Source organism: Xiphophorus hellerii, chromosome 9, assembly GCF_003331165.1.
Source record: "Xiphophorus hellerii strain 12219 chromosome 9, Xiphophorus_hellerii-4.1, whole genome shotgun sequence".
Taxonomy (NCBI): domain Eukaryota; kingdom Metazoa; phylum Chordata; class Actinopteri; order Cyprinodontiformes; family Poeciliidae; genus Xiphophorus; species Xiphophorus hellerii.
The window spans coordinates 28,078,233-28,093,864 of NC_045680.1; the positions used below are offsets into that span (position 1 = coordinate 28,078,233).

General features: G+C 38.8%; 1 protein-coding gene and 1 long non-coding RNA gene across 3 annotated transcripts in view; both read right to left on the reverse strand.

Moving 5' to 3' along the window:
* The window catches only part of nlgn1 (neuroligin 1), a 321,721-nt gene that overhangs the window by 4,350 nt on the left and 301,739 nt on the right, over positions 1 to 15,632 (reverse strand). For both annotated transcript variants that reach the window (XM_032572528.1, XM_032572527.1), the window contains 6 exons: positions 8,708 to 8,920; positions 7,343 to 7,609; positions 6,896 to 7,257; positions 5,854 to 6,014; positions 1,319 to 1,475; positions 641 to 718 (listed from right to left, as the gene is read on the reverse strand). In XM_032572528.1, coding sequence (XP_032428419.1) covers positions 641 to 718; positions 1,319 to 1,475; positions 5,854 to 6,014; positions 6,896 to 7,257; positions 7,343 to 7,609; positions 8,708 to 8,920 — 1,238 coding nt within the window. The remainder of the gene's footprint in view (positions 1 to 640; positions 719 to 1,318; positions 1,476 to 5,853; positions 6,015 to 6,895; positions 7,258 to 7,342; positions 7,610 to 8,707; positions 8,921 to 15,632) is intronic.
* Positions 11,863 to 13,988, reverse strand: LOC116726072 (uncharacterized). The gene is made up of 3 exons (XR_004340531.1): positions 12,850 to 13,988; positions 12,689 to 12,751; positions 11,863 to 12,425 (listed from the first exon to the last, which is right to left on the reverse strand). It is a non-coding gene; the product is annotated as an uncharacterized LOC116726072 (long non-coding RNA).

Here is a 15,632-nt window from a genome sequence, read left to right on the forward strand (position 1 = left end):
ATTTTATAGAACTGGAAATGATTTTAGACAGCAAAAGTTTAAGACTATTAGTTAAGACTGTTACTTGATTTTATAAAACCACAGTCTCATAATAATATTATCTTTTCTATAGAAAAATCTTTTGCTCTGAAATGTGCTTTTTATTCCATCTGAATTCCATATCTACAACTAGACTGCAGTACAAACTTCAGGCTTTGACCAACACACATCGTATAAACACACACTATGGATTCTTTTTGCTTTTGCAACCAAACTTTCAAACAATGAGAAACCTAAGAATAGGTTCAAAACAACCCTAAATATTTCATCACTGTCAGTAGAGGCACACGGAAAGTTATGAACTCGCCGTTATTCAGCTGCTTGTAGATGAAAATTTCAGCAACAACTTGAAGTTGGGATGTCTGTGACTTTATCAGTCCTACACATTGTGGAGGAATCCTGGCCTGCTCTTTACATCGTTGCTATAGTTCAAATAAGTTATAAAGCATTTGTTTATGCAGGCTCTCTTAAGCACCAATTTCTTTTGTTACAACATATGTTGGAACATCTGAAACACATTTTGAGGGGTCCAGTCATGACAAAAATAATGCCATGTTGTGACTTGGTGAGCTACAGCAGAGCGACTGTGGCTGCCACTAACCTTGGTGGTGGTAGGGATGAGTGGGGTGACCTCATTGAGGCTGTGTAGATGAGGAACCAGCTCCAACCATAGGTTGACCTGAGGGAAGAACAAGAAGGCATCATGATAACTTAAACTAAAGAAAGAATTTAAAACCTTAGGTTACTGTTTGCTTTTTTTTTTTAAAGTAAAATGTATTTAAAAGTATAAATGATGTGCAAAAGCATTATACTACAAAACTGACTGTAGATAGTGGGTCTACATTCAGCTTCCTAGTGGAAAAAAAAGGTATTGTACATGAAGGTAGGGTGCCTGATGAAAAACGCCTAAACAGACCTATCTATAGGAGATAAACAACCAAACGACGGCACTCAGTTAGAATATAAAAAGGTAGCATTAGGCCCGTACTGCAACAGCTACACAATTGCCCATAAAATATTACAACTGATCTCTAACAAAGTTATTAGACACACCTATTTTGTTATGAAATACTGTTGATGGTGTTTAATTCTAACATTTTAGAGCCTTTCTCCCTTTTGTAACATTAGCCTCTAATTAACAGTGTGTACCTGAAATGTAGCCAGCTTTTAAAAGGTCCAAGCTGCATGACTTATTTAATGCTAAAAAACATAAAACATTAAATAAAATTATATTAAACACTAAAAGACTAAATAAATCAGAGACAGGATGGTGGCTAACCTTGTTTGCCCGGTAGTGCTCTTTGACCCGAGGCTTCAGGCCGATGTGCAGGTAGAGCTGGTCCTTCTGGTTGTAGCGTGTCCACGCCACTTCTTCAAAGCGATTGGGCTTTGTGTGGATGAACTTGGTGTCTTGTGGTACAGGTTGGTTTGGGTCCCTGAAAAGAAAGTTAAATTGAGTGTATTTATATCAGTAAAACAGAAAAAAGACAAGGTGTCATGGCTGCTCCAGTCCTCTTCTGGAGCATCCATAAGAATGTTACATACCATTCTGTGGGAATGTTTTTTGTCATACCCAAATGTTTCAGACGATAAAACAGAAATTAAGATCAGAGAAGGCAAGAAAATTTTAAAAATGCTGTTTTTAAAATGTAATTTTATTGAATAAGGGTTTAAAGTTAACCAGACTACTGAAGCGTTGGAAATGCCAGAACTAGAAAATACCGTAAATTCAGGAGCAGAGTTCCATCAAAACGTTTTTTTCTCATTGCAATTTTAGATAGCTTCATAACAAGATTTATATCTCCTTAAAATAAAATGGTATTGTTTAAACAAGAGAGGTTGTAACAGTAAAACAGCAACATTTTATGGGAACGCATGTCAAACTCAAGGCCTGTGGGACAAATTTGGCCCGCCACAGCTTTTTATGTGGCCCACCAGGGCTGCATAAATAGAACCTTCTAGGTAAACATTTGTGTGCTTTAAAATTGTTTTATCAATCAATTCCAAGTATATTCTAACTGTATACTGCCAAATTAATCAATGTAAAAGCACATTCCATATTATTTTGTGGTAATAAATACTCATTGAATGCAGAGGATATACATACACACATACACACCCTGGTCTGGAAGATGGAGAGTCAGAGGAAGCCTCTTTATGACTTTTTAAGAAGTCATGATCTGTCAGAGGATTGTATTGTTATATATCATTAAAATAAGAAATGTTCTAAAATCAGATCCAATCGTTTTAAACTTCAACAGAGTTCACTAGGGGTGCACCGATTGCACTTTTCTGGCAAATCGCAGATTACCGATCTTTTAAAAGCTTAACCTGATGATTCCAATTGAGCCGATAAGTTTTTTCTCTGAAATGTTGCTAAATATAGCAAGAAATTTTCTTAGTTGGTAACAGTGGGGTGATTATTATTAACTGCAAACATGAAAACATGACCTGGTGGGCCGGTGTGTCTGTCAAAACTCTCTCATGGAGCAGAAGAGGACAGTGGTTGATTTCTAGACATTTTGCTGAGGTGGACCAGTAGATAAGATCGACTTCACATGTACAGTACATATCTGCCGATCACCGACATCCCAAAATGAAGGAAATCTGCACTAAATAAATCAGTGCACACCTAAATTCCACGCCTCCAGCAAGCAGCTGTTTCTCTATAGCTGATGGTCCAGAGACTCTGGACGAAGCAAAATGTAAAACAAGGGACTGGACTTTCATCAGGCAACCAAAATACACGAATGGTCTAAAATTCCTCCACAGCTGTATAAAAAACTGGAAAAATACTATGAACCAATGAGACTAAATTCGATTTATTTATTTTTTTGTGATGTGTGAATCTTGCTACATCTGTTGTAAAAGTAGTGCGACATGTTAATGGAAGCAGGAAGTCTGCTCTAATTTAGAAAATCCTAAATGTTTGGCTGTTAGTTCTTGTGCTTAAACACACATGGATTTTGCAGCATGACAATAATCCAAAGCACACTAGTAATCTTGCGTCTATGTGAATGGCTCAAAAAACAAATTCAGGGACAAATCATTTTTTTCATTGCAATGTGGATCAGAGTTTCAGAGTAAACAGGTTTTGTGTACAAAGAAATCAAGAAGGCATTGAAATCTTTTCAAAACTTCATTAACCTTACGGAGGTTATTTTGGTCTTAAAGAGGGCAAATACTTTTTTCAATGCAATATTGCAATATTGTACAGTATATAGCCAATATAGCATCAAGCACATTTAAAATTTTGAAGTCAGAATTAAAACTTAAACTGAGTACTTGGAGGACCTTTTGAGACCACACAGTATAATTATTAAAATTAGAATATTGAACTGAGCATGGCATTTGCCACAGGCTAATCGACGTAATTATAACGATGTTGTAATGGAGTAGTGAAGTGCAGCCCACAGGTTTCATATGATGTGAGTCACCACGGTGTCAGAAATCACATCCGATAAACTCCAAAAAGCTCAGAAGATTTTTGTTTTTCAAAATGTTCTGACAGAATCCAAGGCCTTTAGGTAGAGAGTAGCCTCCTATGATTAATTTTTAATCTTAAATTTGAATGATAAAAAAATAATGATAAAACTTCATGTCAGAGATTAAATTCTTTTTTTTATTTGAAGTGAGCATATTTATACATAAATTATGTATGCTTTCACCAAAGATGTTGTCAGGGTGAAGATGGAATTCAGCCATGCAGATTATCTCATTAGGTTTTGCTGTAATTAAAACATCATATTATGCTCCATCTACCTCACATATTAGCTGCTGGACTTAATACCACAGAGATCACGGTCAGTGTAAACACTGATAAGCATTCCATATGAAAACCCTCCTGAAGTTTAACATACAGATGGATTTTTAGAAGACATTGAACATGAAGTCCTGTGCTATAAACTCCTAATCTGAGCTGAACACTGTGCTGCAGTGGCCCATTCAGTCTTACTGAGCGCCCTATTGTCTGAGAGCAGCATAAGGAGCCGGCCAAAGCTCATCTGGAACATGCTTAACCATTCAAATGGGTGGCATAAATCTCCCAGGTACCGAGCATTCCACGTCAATTTGGGGTTATATATGTAGATCATTAGTGGCTCTCTGTTCCCCTTAGGGTTACTGCGTGGGGCTCAGAAAAAGCCGATGTACCCCTATTATTCCTCGAAAAAACAATTACAGCCATAGCTGGACGCTGGAAGGCAACGTGAGACAGAGGCAGGAAAAGGGAATTTTAATTTTAGGTCATAAAGAATGTCCCTTTGCCGTGCATGACCATTAATTAATAATGAATTTAAAGATATGTGGAGGGTGTGTAAGAAGAATACCAATGACACTGTGGGGTCCATAAAACCCAGCAGAGCTGTTCACGACCCCCTCAGTCATCAAACAGAGTTTATTGAGGAAACACAATTACAATAAAATGATTGACTTGTTCATGGTCTTGCAATGGCAGTTGTATGTTGCTCTAATTATCCTGGTAAAAAGCCCCTCACAACATGTTGCTTCCAACTAGTGGTGGGACTCCATTAACATTTTTAATCGAGGTGATTGCAGGGCAGTGGTGTGCCAACAGGGCCTGCAAGGCCTTATCTGCTGCTCTATCAGAACCCTTAAGATATTTTAGATATACAGTACAGACCAAAAGTTTGGACACACAGTTGTGTCCAAACTTTTGGTCTGTACTGTATATCTAACACCTAAATTATGTTTGTTCAATTAAATTTTATGAATTTTCTTCAAGTAGTCTACTCTTGTTTCTTACGTTTGTCTGAGCTGTGCCACTTCCCATACATGTTTGTGTGTTTCGTCCAATCAGATTTGAGTGTCTATGTGCAGCCAGGAGCAGGCTAATCTCTCCACAGCCCGCACAATAAGGAGACCTTGTAATATTGTGCTTTTTTCTTTAGCACTAGTGGCTTGCATAATTGTAATGTCATAGTGGTGCATGAAATGAAAAAAGTCCCTCTGATGGCACCAGATGCACGGCCCACCTCTGTTGCAGGGTCTGTATTTAATTAACTGCAGTTAATAACACTTTAATCAAAAGCAATATGATAAAATATGCAACATTTTGAATTAAAAAAATATTTTTTCTGCTAAATTATTGCGTAAACAGACATGTAAGCTAAACAACATAGATGTTTGTTGTTTTTAATCTGTTCTTCAGATTCTCCAACCATCAGATTAGTGCAAAGTTCTATTCTATCATTCATCTTTCCAGAGTTTCAGGAACTCCTGATCATTCATGGAGCTTCTTTAGAAATGTGTAGATGCTGACATTAACATTGGGGATGTCTGTGCTCATGCTACATGTTTAGCATTGTGTTGCTATTTTAGGCTTGAATAGTATTTGAGAATAATTATAATGTTTTTAATTTAAATTTTTTAACAAATTAAAATCGATGTAATTATTTTGAATTAGGGTTGAACTGAAGACATAAAATGCTCTGTAGATTATTCCAAAAGTCACCAATGTAGGCAATTGGCACAACTTTCATGTAATTGTCCTACTACTTGTTTGACTCAGTGGACAAACAGTTGATCCCTGATCCCTGCTTTGGGGTATTTACTGCAGTGTTTTAATTTAATTCCCTGTTTAACTCCATCATATCCACATACAGTTTTATTTTCCTTTCATGATTTTTCAGTTGAATTTCAGTATTTTTGAATTTTTACTGAAGCCAATGTAGTATGTGGGTAACATAAACTACAGCATTTCCTATATTTCTAGCTCAGTCAATGACAAAAGTAATGTTTAATTCTCTACATAAAAACTAAGCATCATTAACAAGATTTCTAATGTGTTCATACCCGGTCTTGGCAAAATTTGTCCAGTAGGTCATGACAACAGCACTCAGCATCACATCATTCTTGGAGAAGTTGCATGGAAACAGCTCTGTCGGCCCAATCATCGGCAGCCCAAACACATATGGGATCTCATCTCCATGAGCTGCGTCTGCCCACGGTGGTACCTAATGAGCAGCAGATGAAACAAATCACATCAATATTATTATGTCTGTGTGACAGATGCAAAACATTAGTTAGCAAAGCGTCTCAGAAAAAAAAAAAAAGTTTGACAATCACTAACACATCATGCTAGTGGAAAAACACATTCAGCTGAGGAAAACAAATGAATGTCAAAGTTTTAATATTGAATTATGTGTTATACATTTTTTGGAGTCAATTTTGGTGTACTACTTATCACAGATTGTATAATAAGTAGTAAGTATTTAGATTAGCAAATTTCAGGGCATTATGTTGAATAGAAAAGTGTCACACTAGAGGAGACAAAGGTCTTTAAAAAATCTAAACTTTGACAATTCAAATGGTGTGGTCACTGAACATTTTTAAAAGAAACTCATAGAAGTTCATAGTAAAGATCACAATCAGAGTTAACTTCTTTTTAAATGTTAAGATTTTTGACAGGTATTAGAAAATTACATTTATCTATAAAATGACAAAAGATTGGACTGCAATTAGGAAATCTAATACTTAAATACCTGCTATTGCCTTATTCAAGACCAGTTTGCAGTAGCAACAGCCTATGTTGAGAAGATGGTAAAATATCTCATGGTATGCTTGTTTGTATATTAATAGATATAATTTCTGCTTTCTCCACTTGCAACTGTATCTTCACTGAAATAGATAATAATACAGTTCCCGTCTGTGCACTGTGCTCTACCTATTGATCTCCCACTCTGCTATGTCCCACCTATGAACAAGTCAGCAGGACACCTAGAGCTTCCCTTTTGGGGCAGGAGCACAACAGCATGAAGCTGCCGATCAGTCTTTTCTGGCTTTTTAACTTGAACAACATTAAAAGAACCCATGGTATAACCATAGAGAGACGTACCTGTTCTGTCTGACAGTGATGGTAGAAGGCATAAAAGTATGTTGGCGACCCAAAACTTGAGTGCAGATCAGCTGTTGCTACAGCCGGGGCTACCCACTGGTGATCAGTAAACAGGGCCAGCAAAGTCTTCCGCCGGGTCTCCGGGTTGTGCCTGTCGGCCCAGTCCGTGTACATAAACTTGATGGTCTCACGCAGAATATCTTTACCCTCTGGGTAACCATAAAGGTCATCAACAAAGCTGGACACTGCATAGTCAAAGTCATTGGCCTGGACACCATTGTCATTGTCAACGATGAGCTCCACAAACTTTAGGCCCTCACCCTGGTTCACTCCCAGCATTATGTCATAGTTGAGAAACTCACCTGTAAACATAAGCATAGACCGCTATTAGATCACAATCCAGAGCAAAATGCGTCTTCAGTAGAGCATGGTAAGTTTAACTGATACCTTGCTCCATCAGTATCTGAGGGTCATCAGGTATTACATCTCCATCAATGACTGGGCCAAAGGCAATGTGGTAGCGGGCTGGCTGGATGTCTTGATCTACAAGCTCCTTGTAATGCTTTCTTTGCAGGCACACCACAAGTTCCACTGTGTCCTCCAGGTTACAGCCCACCTTACGGGCCAGCATCCGTGCATATTTGGCTGGCTGGAAACTGACAGCCCAGCTGGACAGAGCTGTCCCACTCTGGGCAATGGCCCTCTGAAAAAGACCTGAGGACAAAAACACACAGCGTAAATTACTTAGCTTTCTTTTTAGATAAGATGAAGAAAGTTTAAGTGAACAAACTGAATAATAAAAAGAAGACATTTGATGAAATTGTGTAAACTCTTGCTTTCTTTTACTAGTTACTTTAACTCTACATTCAATGAAAGGATTAAGCAGTTTTTTAAGAACATGTTTGATGGATTGACCTTGGTAGTTAAGGCAACAACAAATATTACTTTCAAGCACTACTTAATTGCAAAAGTTACTTGTACAGTGACAGAAAATCAAACATTGAAGAAGACAGATAAGTGCTATGAAAAAAACGTGTTTACTATCAAACCAAATTCTTCAATTTTGCCTGTTTTTGCTCCACTTAAATGTGTAAGTGAACAAATTTATTCTCAGATGAAGATAATATTTGGGAAATGTGTCCAAAGCACGCTAGCCTAACATAGAAAAACAATTCCACCTACTCCTAATTAATGACTGGTTTTGCAATAATTTGCCACAAGATCCACCATTAACAACTTATAATGGCAATGAATCTTTTACATTACCATGGAGTATATAAGAGTATTTGGCTTCCTATCAAAAAGTTGTAGGTTTGACTCCAACTTCCACATTTTGATGTTGTATAAATGTGCGGCTGTTTGGTAGTGTGAATGTGACTCTAGTGACTGGAAAAGAGCCACATAAATCCAGTCCATTTTCCATTTCTCTTTGCTTAATAGTTTTTAATGACTCACGTTGGAGAGTTTCCATTATGATTTCAGCCTATTGAATTCAAGTCAATTCAAAAATACTTTATTCCCAAAAGAAAATTAAATGTTGTTGTAACTCATATTAATTCAAACTCAGTCTGTTGTCTAGATGAACACCGAGGTCATTTGGATTCATCAACCACCTGCACTTCTTGGAAATTAAATTAAATGATCATTTGTGTTTTTATCTTTAATTGGATAATTATCATATTGTATGGCAAAAAAGAAATGGGCTTCAGCCTTCAGACCAAACTAAATTACTGGTAAACTTACCCCAGGTTTGTATGTGAGACAATGAAAAAAGGAATCATTTTGTAAGTACACTTGTTAGGTGAAGTTTACCTTTAGTGGAGTTGCTCCAGCGGTTGCCCTCTGAATAGTGAGACAGAGTGAGGAGATTTACACATGATGCCCCAGCACCCGAGCCAAACACGGTGATGCGTAGCGGGTCACCACCAAACGCTGCTATGTTCTCACTGGTCCAACGCAAAGCCTGGATCTGATCCAACAAACCATAGTTCCCTTTGGCTGCTTGGTCACCTGTACTCAGGAACCCTGCACAAGACAACAAAGGGAAGAGGGATGTTATCACTCTTGTGTCTTGAGAATATGGTTCAGTTACAGAGCACTGATAAACACACTGATATGAATTTTGGGAAGCTACACATAAACAATCATGGAAGACAAATCCATGGTAGGCATAGACTGTATTGTAATGAGAACTCCTCCAACTTTCAGCTTAAAGCGCTGGACCCTTCAAAGCATCTGATCAGCTGACCGGAGGGACTAGTTAGAGTAGTTGTGATTTAAAAGTCTGGTGATGTAAGAAGTGGCCCAACCATGAAGAGATTTCTACTTAAACAGCAGGATCATGACAGACAAAATAAAGGTTCACACTGGTGTAATACGAACCTTTCTTGCAGTTGCTCAATATGTAACAATAGACCCTCAAAACAAGGGTCTGGGCAACAATGTCAAGATAGGGAAAAACTATGATTTCTGACATGTAGAAGAGACTGAAATCTGTTTATACCCTTTGCATTTTCTGTCACTACATGGTAAGATGTAATGCAAAACTTCCATTTTGTTTTTTACTTGGAGGGCAGTGCAGGAGTCAGTCGAAGCAGTGAATAATGGTGATACTTTTTACACAACTAGGATGTGTTTCAAACAACACAGAGTTTGATAGGGGTCACAGAGTGGATATGCATGAGGTCAGGGAGTCACATTGTGCAGTAGACTGTTGAGGACATTCTTTAAACAAGATGCAGGAAGACATTCCATACGTTAATGCATTGGGTTCAAGTGAGACATTTCATGCCCCACATGCTGGGCATAGAGTCTTCTGTGTTAGTACTGGCTGCTGAATGCTTTGAAAAAGGCCTTTCTGACACAGAAGTTGGACTTATGATGCCACAACCTTTTCCCTCTAGTTCCTGCTTCTTGATGTTGTAGCGCATTAATCAATGATCATGTGCAAGCCATTACAGGTTTACGAGGTGCCATTTGTCAGTTTGTAAAATTACACAGTGAATAATTATGATAATATCTTAGGTTATGGCACCCCATAAATATTTAGTAAGGAAGCTAAATATTTAGCTCTGAGCTAAGTATTTAGCTTTAAAGTAAATACTTGGCTTGCTAAGTAAATGCTTAATTGGCTAACAAAATATTTAGTTAACAAGCTAAATATTTAGTCTGGTGTTAAATATTTAGTTAGCAATGTAAATATTTAAACATTTAACATTTAAATATTTGTTTTGTTAACTATTTAGTTAGAAATTGTGAAATTTAGAAATGAATGAAAAAAACAATGAAAATGTGACTTTAAAAATTGCCCCCCACCCCCATTTTTACTTTTATGACAGGGAAACCCAAATTATTGCTCTTAATTTTTGACTGTAATTTTACAAACTGGAGCCTATACAGGTCTCCATCTGGGCCAATTTATGTCTAACTCTGACCTTTCCTTTTCTTGTATTTAATGTTTTCGGAGGCAATTTGGGAGCTTTGCTGCCAGATACTATATTAATTTAAGTCTTCCATGTGCTCTAAAAGCTCATGCAAATAATTAATGAATCCAAAAGTCATTTTACAAAATAAATGCTTCCTCTGAGTCCTAGCCATGCCACAGTGGACACTTTAATAATCCCTTCTTTGTTCTTTCTCAGTTCAGTATAAACCCAGAGGTAATCATGATCTTGGAGGCTGCCTAAAGCCCCATTGCCACCCAGGTATGAATGTACTGACAGGGACCCTCCAGTATTTCCACAGGGAAGCTCTGGTCTTTTAGAGCAATTTCATGTCGAACACACAGCAGCTCTTCCTAATTCTTATTTCTATGCTAAAAGCTCCATTACCTACCTCACCCATCTAGGGAGCCCCCCACAGCCCACCAATGAACTAATCCCCCAAATTCACATTCTGTATTCAGCTTTCGTCTTCTTACTTTACCACTACAGCTAAACGACTTTAAGAAGCTACTGTTAATGGAGTTTCTTTATCAGCCTATGGTGAATAAAGGACATTACAAGTCTTTGAAGTGAAAATGAGTATATATGTCAGCATTTTGCTAACATGAACAAACAGGAAAACAACGGAGAGGCAGTCATTTTGTTTTCCATCTTCATAACAGCAGCAATATACTTCAGTCAAGGACACTATTGTCATTTCCCCCAAGTACCACTCCATCCCTTTTAAAAGAAATACCTTTTCCAGACACTACATAATTCCGATTGCTGCCACTTTCTTGTTGCTGTTGTTGTGGTTTATTGTTACAGTATAGCTAACAGAGCTTGAAGCCTTTGATGAATGTTTGACTCTAAAAGCCTTTGAGGAAAAGGAGGGAATAAGTTCCTGACTGCTGGAAGGCTTTTAATGTGAAATAGTGTAGGGCACTTAGTGCAAAGCAAAGTAAAAGCTAAATTGGTGTTTAAACTCAGAAGTGATTATACCGCCATGCTGAGTTGACTCCACTGAAAATTTGATCAGACGCAGATAGAAATTACACATGGAATATAAATGGGAGTCAGAGTTTAAGCATCAGGCGTGATATTCCGCCATTTCAGATGAATGAATCCAACAAAACAAACAGACTGTGAAATATACATGACACATACGCATGTAGAGCAATGAATCTATGATTGACACTATTTTGTGAATTATGTTCATTTGGATTGTGTGTTTAATTTTCACACACACATCTAACAAAATTTGCATCAGACCTTTTATGGATACATTAAGCTGCTCTGTCTGGCATTGGTAATATTGAAGCATCCATTAGATAACTGTAAATAAAATCAGATTTAGTACCAACAAAATGCTTTGGAGAAATGAACAGTTATTCACCACAGTCAGCACATCAGATCATATATCAGGCACATCAGTGCTTCTGTAACACAGATGAGAAGGGTATTTTATATATTAGATGAATGGGCCAATAGGTTCGACTATCGGAGCATAGTGGGGTGTTTAAATGACACACAAAGGCAGTTAAATGAATTTAAAAAAAAACAACTGGCTTTAGTGACATAAACCATGAAATTAACAAACAGTTATACAAGACACACAATTATGAAAATAAAATTACACACAATAAAATACAAAAAAATAATACAAATACTTGGCCAAGTGCTAGTTCTCAGTTTTGAATCTTTTGGGTGCACCCTGGTAATCTGAATTCTAAATCGTAATAGGCAACAGATCAATCAATTCCAGTTCCAATTAGGTTCAGCTCCACACCATTCACATGAGGAGAATTTCCTACACAGCAGTTTGTTACGAAGTACCAAATAAAAACCAGTCCAAAAGGTGAGATCAGAAATTCCAGGATTAAACAATAAAAAGAAAAATGTCAGTCAGGGGTCTCATTCATAACCAACTGTGTGTGAAGATGTGAGTGGTACCAGCCTACCACACCGCGGGGTGCAGCAGGACTCCAAACGGAAAAGAAGGAATCCAGGAATCCAGTTCTTTCTAAGTCCAGGTGGGAAGGCTCGCCATCAAAGTCACAGGAGGAATCCACCTCAGGAACAATCCAGCATAAACAAAAAAACCTGACCTGTCAACAGACAGGACCAGCAGAATCATAGGATTTTATTAAGCTGTTCTAGCTTTAATCCTTAAATCATGTTTCTGTATATTTGACATCAATTACTGTAAATTACAAAAGCATTTCTTCAAACAATATTAAACATTACATTTTATCCAAAATCAGTAAAAGTTTACATTTTAATAATCAAATAGTTCAGATAAACAATATTATTCAACAAAAATGTGATAAACAGAACAAAAACCCAAATGAAAGGCACAGAATATGCTCACCGATCTCAATGCGACACGTTAGGGACAACAATATGGTGGCTCTCAGTCCGGACCCGTGAGGCACTAGATAGTGTAATAAGGCATATTTTCCATGCTTTAGCCTTGATAATATGAGCTATCATTGTGAACAAAGTAAGAATATAACGTAAATTAGGTTTTACCTTCAGCTGAACGGAGAACAAGATGAACTTAAAACGTTAGCCTAGTAGCCGTTAGAGCTAAACCAGTAGCCGTTGGCCGTTAGAGCTAACGAGTCAGCTCTAACGGTGTTCAGCAGAAAAAGTGAACTTGTCTTTCCTTTTCTTTTTTTTTCACTTCACGCGTCCAGCTTAGAAGTCGGATGATCTGGGAAAGCGTTTGTTTAGAGTTGTATAACTGTTTTAAAACAGAGACTCTCACGCTGCCCAGCTTAATCGTTTCCGGATCTCTCTCGCTTACACACTCAATGCTGCGGAAGGGCGGGTCCTGCAGCGGCAGTCCGAATTCTGATTGGTTTAAACTCACTGGAAACTAAACTTCCTATTGGCTAGGTAGACCACCTAGCTTCCCTAACCTCCGTTTCTTAAAGAGGCATCCCCATTTTATGTGGGTTACACCCTCCCCTCTGAAGGGTATGCCCGTCCCTGGGCATCTGCAATGTGACACTGTGTCACACGGCTTGCACATGCCTGACGGAATTATGGGGTACATTCTCAAAACCATTCAGGGAGCTAGTCAATGCCTCACTAAGACCCTGGAAAAGAGAATTCACCACCATTATCAGCGGATTTCCAAGTTTTACATATTCTAATCTATTAGGCTTTGTGTGCACTCTTTGAGAGCGACGGAGGGATGTTTCACCATCTTGAAGTCCATCAGTCTGAAACTTTAAGGGTTCAGGCTGGGCAGTTGCATCACAACACCCATCATCACATGCTGCATCTGAGCTTATTTCATTATCTGGAGGAGTTTCCTCAGACTGCTGTAAATCCAAACACTGGGGGGATCTGTTAACTGAGTTCAGTTCAGGTGAAACTTCTGTTTGTTCAGGTGAGTTGTCATGTTCGGGTGAGTTGACACTTGATGCACCGTGAATATCTCCAGTACTTCCATCTCCTACAAGGGACTGAGTTGCTGGAGCATCAGGTGAGAGGGGAACTACAGACTCCTCTGTTTCTGCTGCTTTCTGGGCTGCACAAGGAGGCTCACTCGACTTGTGAGTTTCAGGCACTACAACATTTGTATCAGGTTTTGATATAATACGAGGGAAGAATGTCCAATCAGGTACATCATCCAAATCTGAGATGATCTCCTCTTCACTCTCGACTACTGGACATTGTCTTGTTCTTGGTCCCTTGTTTGGACGAGGTTTGACTGTTTCAGGTTCTGCAGCTGCTGACAGGAATCCACATGGCAGAAGCAAGTCTCTGTGCAGAGTCCGCACTGGTCCATCTTTACTTTCAGGTTTGACAGTATAAACTGGCATTTCTCCAGCTCGCTTGAGGACAATATAAACATCCTCCTCCCACTTGTCTGCCAACTTATGTTTTCCACGCAGCTTCACATTTCGTACAAGAACTCTGTCTCCTGTCTGCAAGGTTGATTCAATCACTCGCCGGTCAAATCTGGCTTTATTGCGACTTGCATTCTTTGCTGCATTATTAGTAGCAATACGGTAACTTTCTTCCAACCGAGATTTTAGATTGCCAACATACTGGGAATGAGTCTGCTTACTAGCACTGGTGGGCAATCTGAAGATCAAGTCAATGGGCAGTCTGGGTTGTCTCCCGAACATTAATTCGTACGGGGAGAATCCAGTCACGTCACTCTTTGTACAATTATAAGCATGTACCAGAGGTTTGACAAAGTCTTTCCACCGGAGTTTATCTGACTTATCAAGTGTTCCAAGCATCTGAAGAAGAGTGCGATTGAATCTTTCAACCGGATTCCCCCTGGGATGGTAAGGGGTTGTGCGCACTTTCCTCATGCCAATAAGTTCACAGAGTTCTTTAATGGTTTTTGATTCGAAATCAGCACCCTGATCACTAAGGAGCTTTTCAGGAAAACCATAGTGAACAATGAAGTTTTCCCAGAGGCACTTTGCTACGGTCTGTGCTCGCTGGTTTGGAGTTGGCATAGCCACTGCATATTTTGTAAAATGATCAGTTATTACAAGAACATCTTTTGTGTTTGAGCAGTCTGGCTCTATTGACAAAAAGTCAATGCACACCAGTTCAAGGGGTCGGCAGGTCTTAATGTTCATTAGTGGAGCGGCTTTCTCTGGATGTGTTTTTCGGCGAATACATCGCTCGCAGGCTTTAACCGTTTTCTCTATGGTCATGTACATTTTTGGCCAATAAAATCTGGTTCTTGCCAAATCTACTGTTCGTTCGACTCCAAGATGGCCCATATCATGATGAAGACTCCTGAGTGCTGTAGCTCTTAGCTCCTCAGGAAGCACAAGCTGATATGAAATGTTTGGACCATCCTGTCGCTTACGATAGAGCACTCCATTCTGCATCTCCAACCGAGACAACTCTCTGAGTAACAAGGGTAGTTCTGGTAACTCCAGCTTAAGGCTGGGACATGGAGTTTCACCAGTCTCCAAAAGTACAATGACTGCATTGATAGCAGGATCTAAGGTTTGTTTTTGCCTCAACTCTTCTTCTGAAAATGAATGGACAAGAGGGGACCCATCTACTTGCTCCTGCAGGAAGCAGTCGGGAATTGCTGAGGACTGGTGAGTAAGGGATTCAACCAAAGTCAATCCAGGAGTGGTAGCTTGAACATCAGGTACTGATGAAGTGACCAGATGACGTTCACAAATAGCCTTGATCACCTCCTGGGAAACAGTTTCTGGATTTTGAAGGTTACTCAGATGGTACAGTGTGAACTGCCGGATTCTCTCGCTTTCCTTCTTGGATGCATAATCATCCTTTGGTGGATCGTGAGGTCGGCGAGAGAG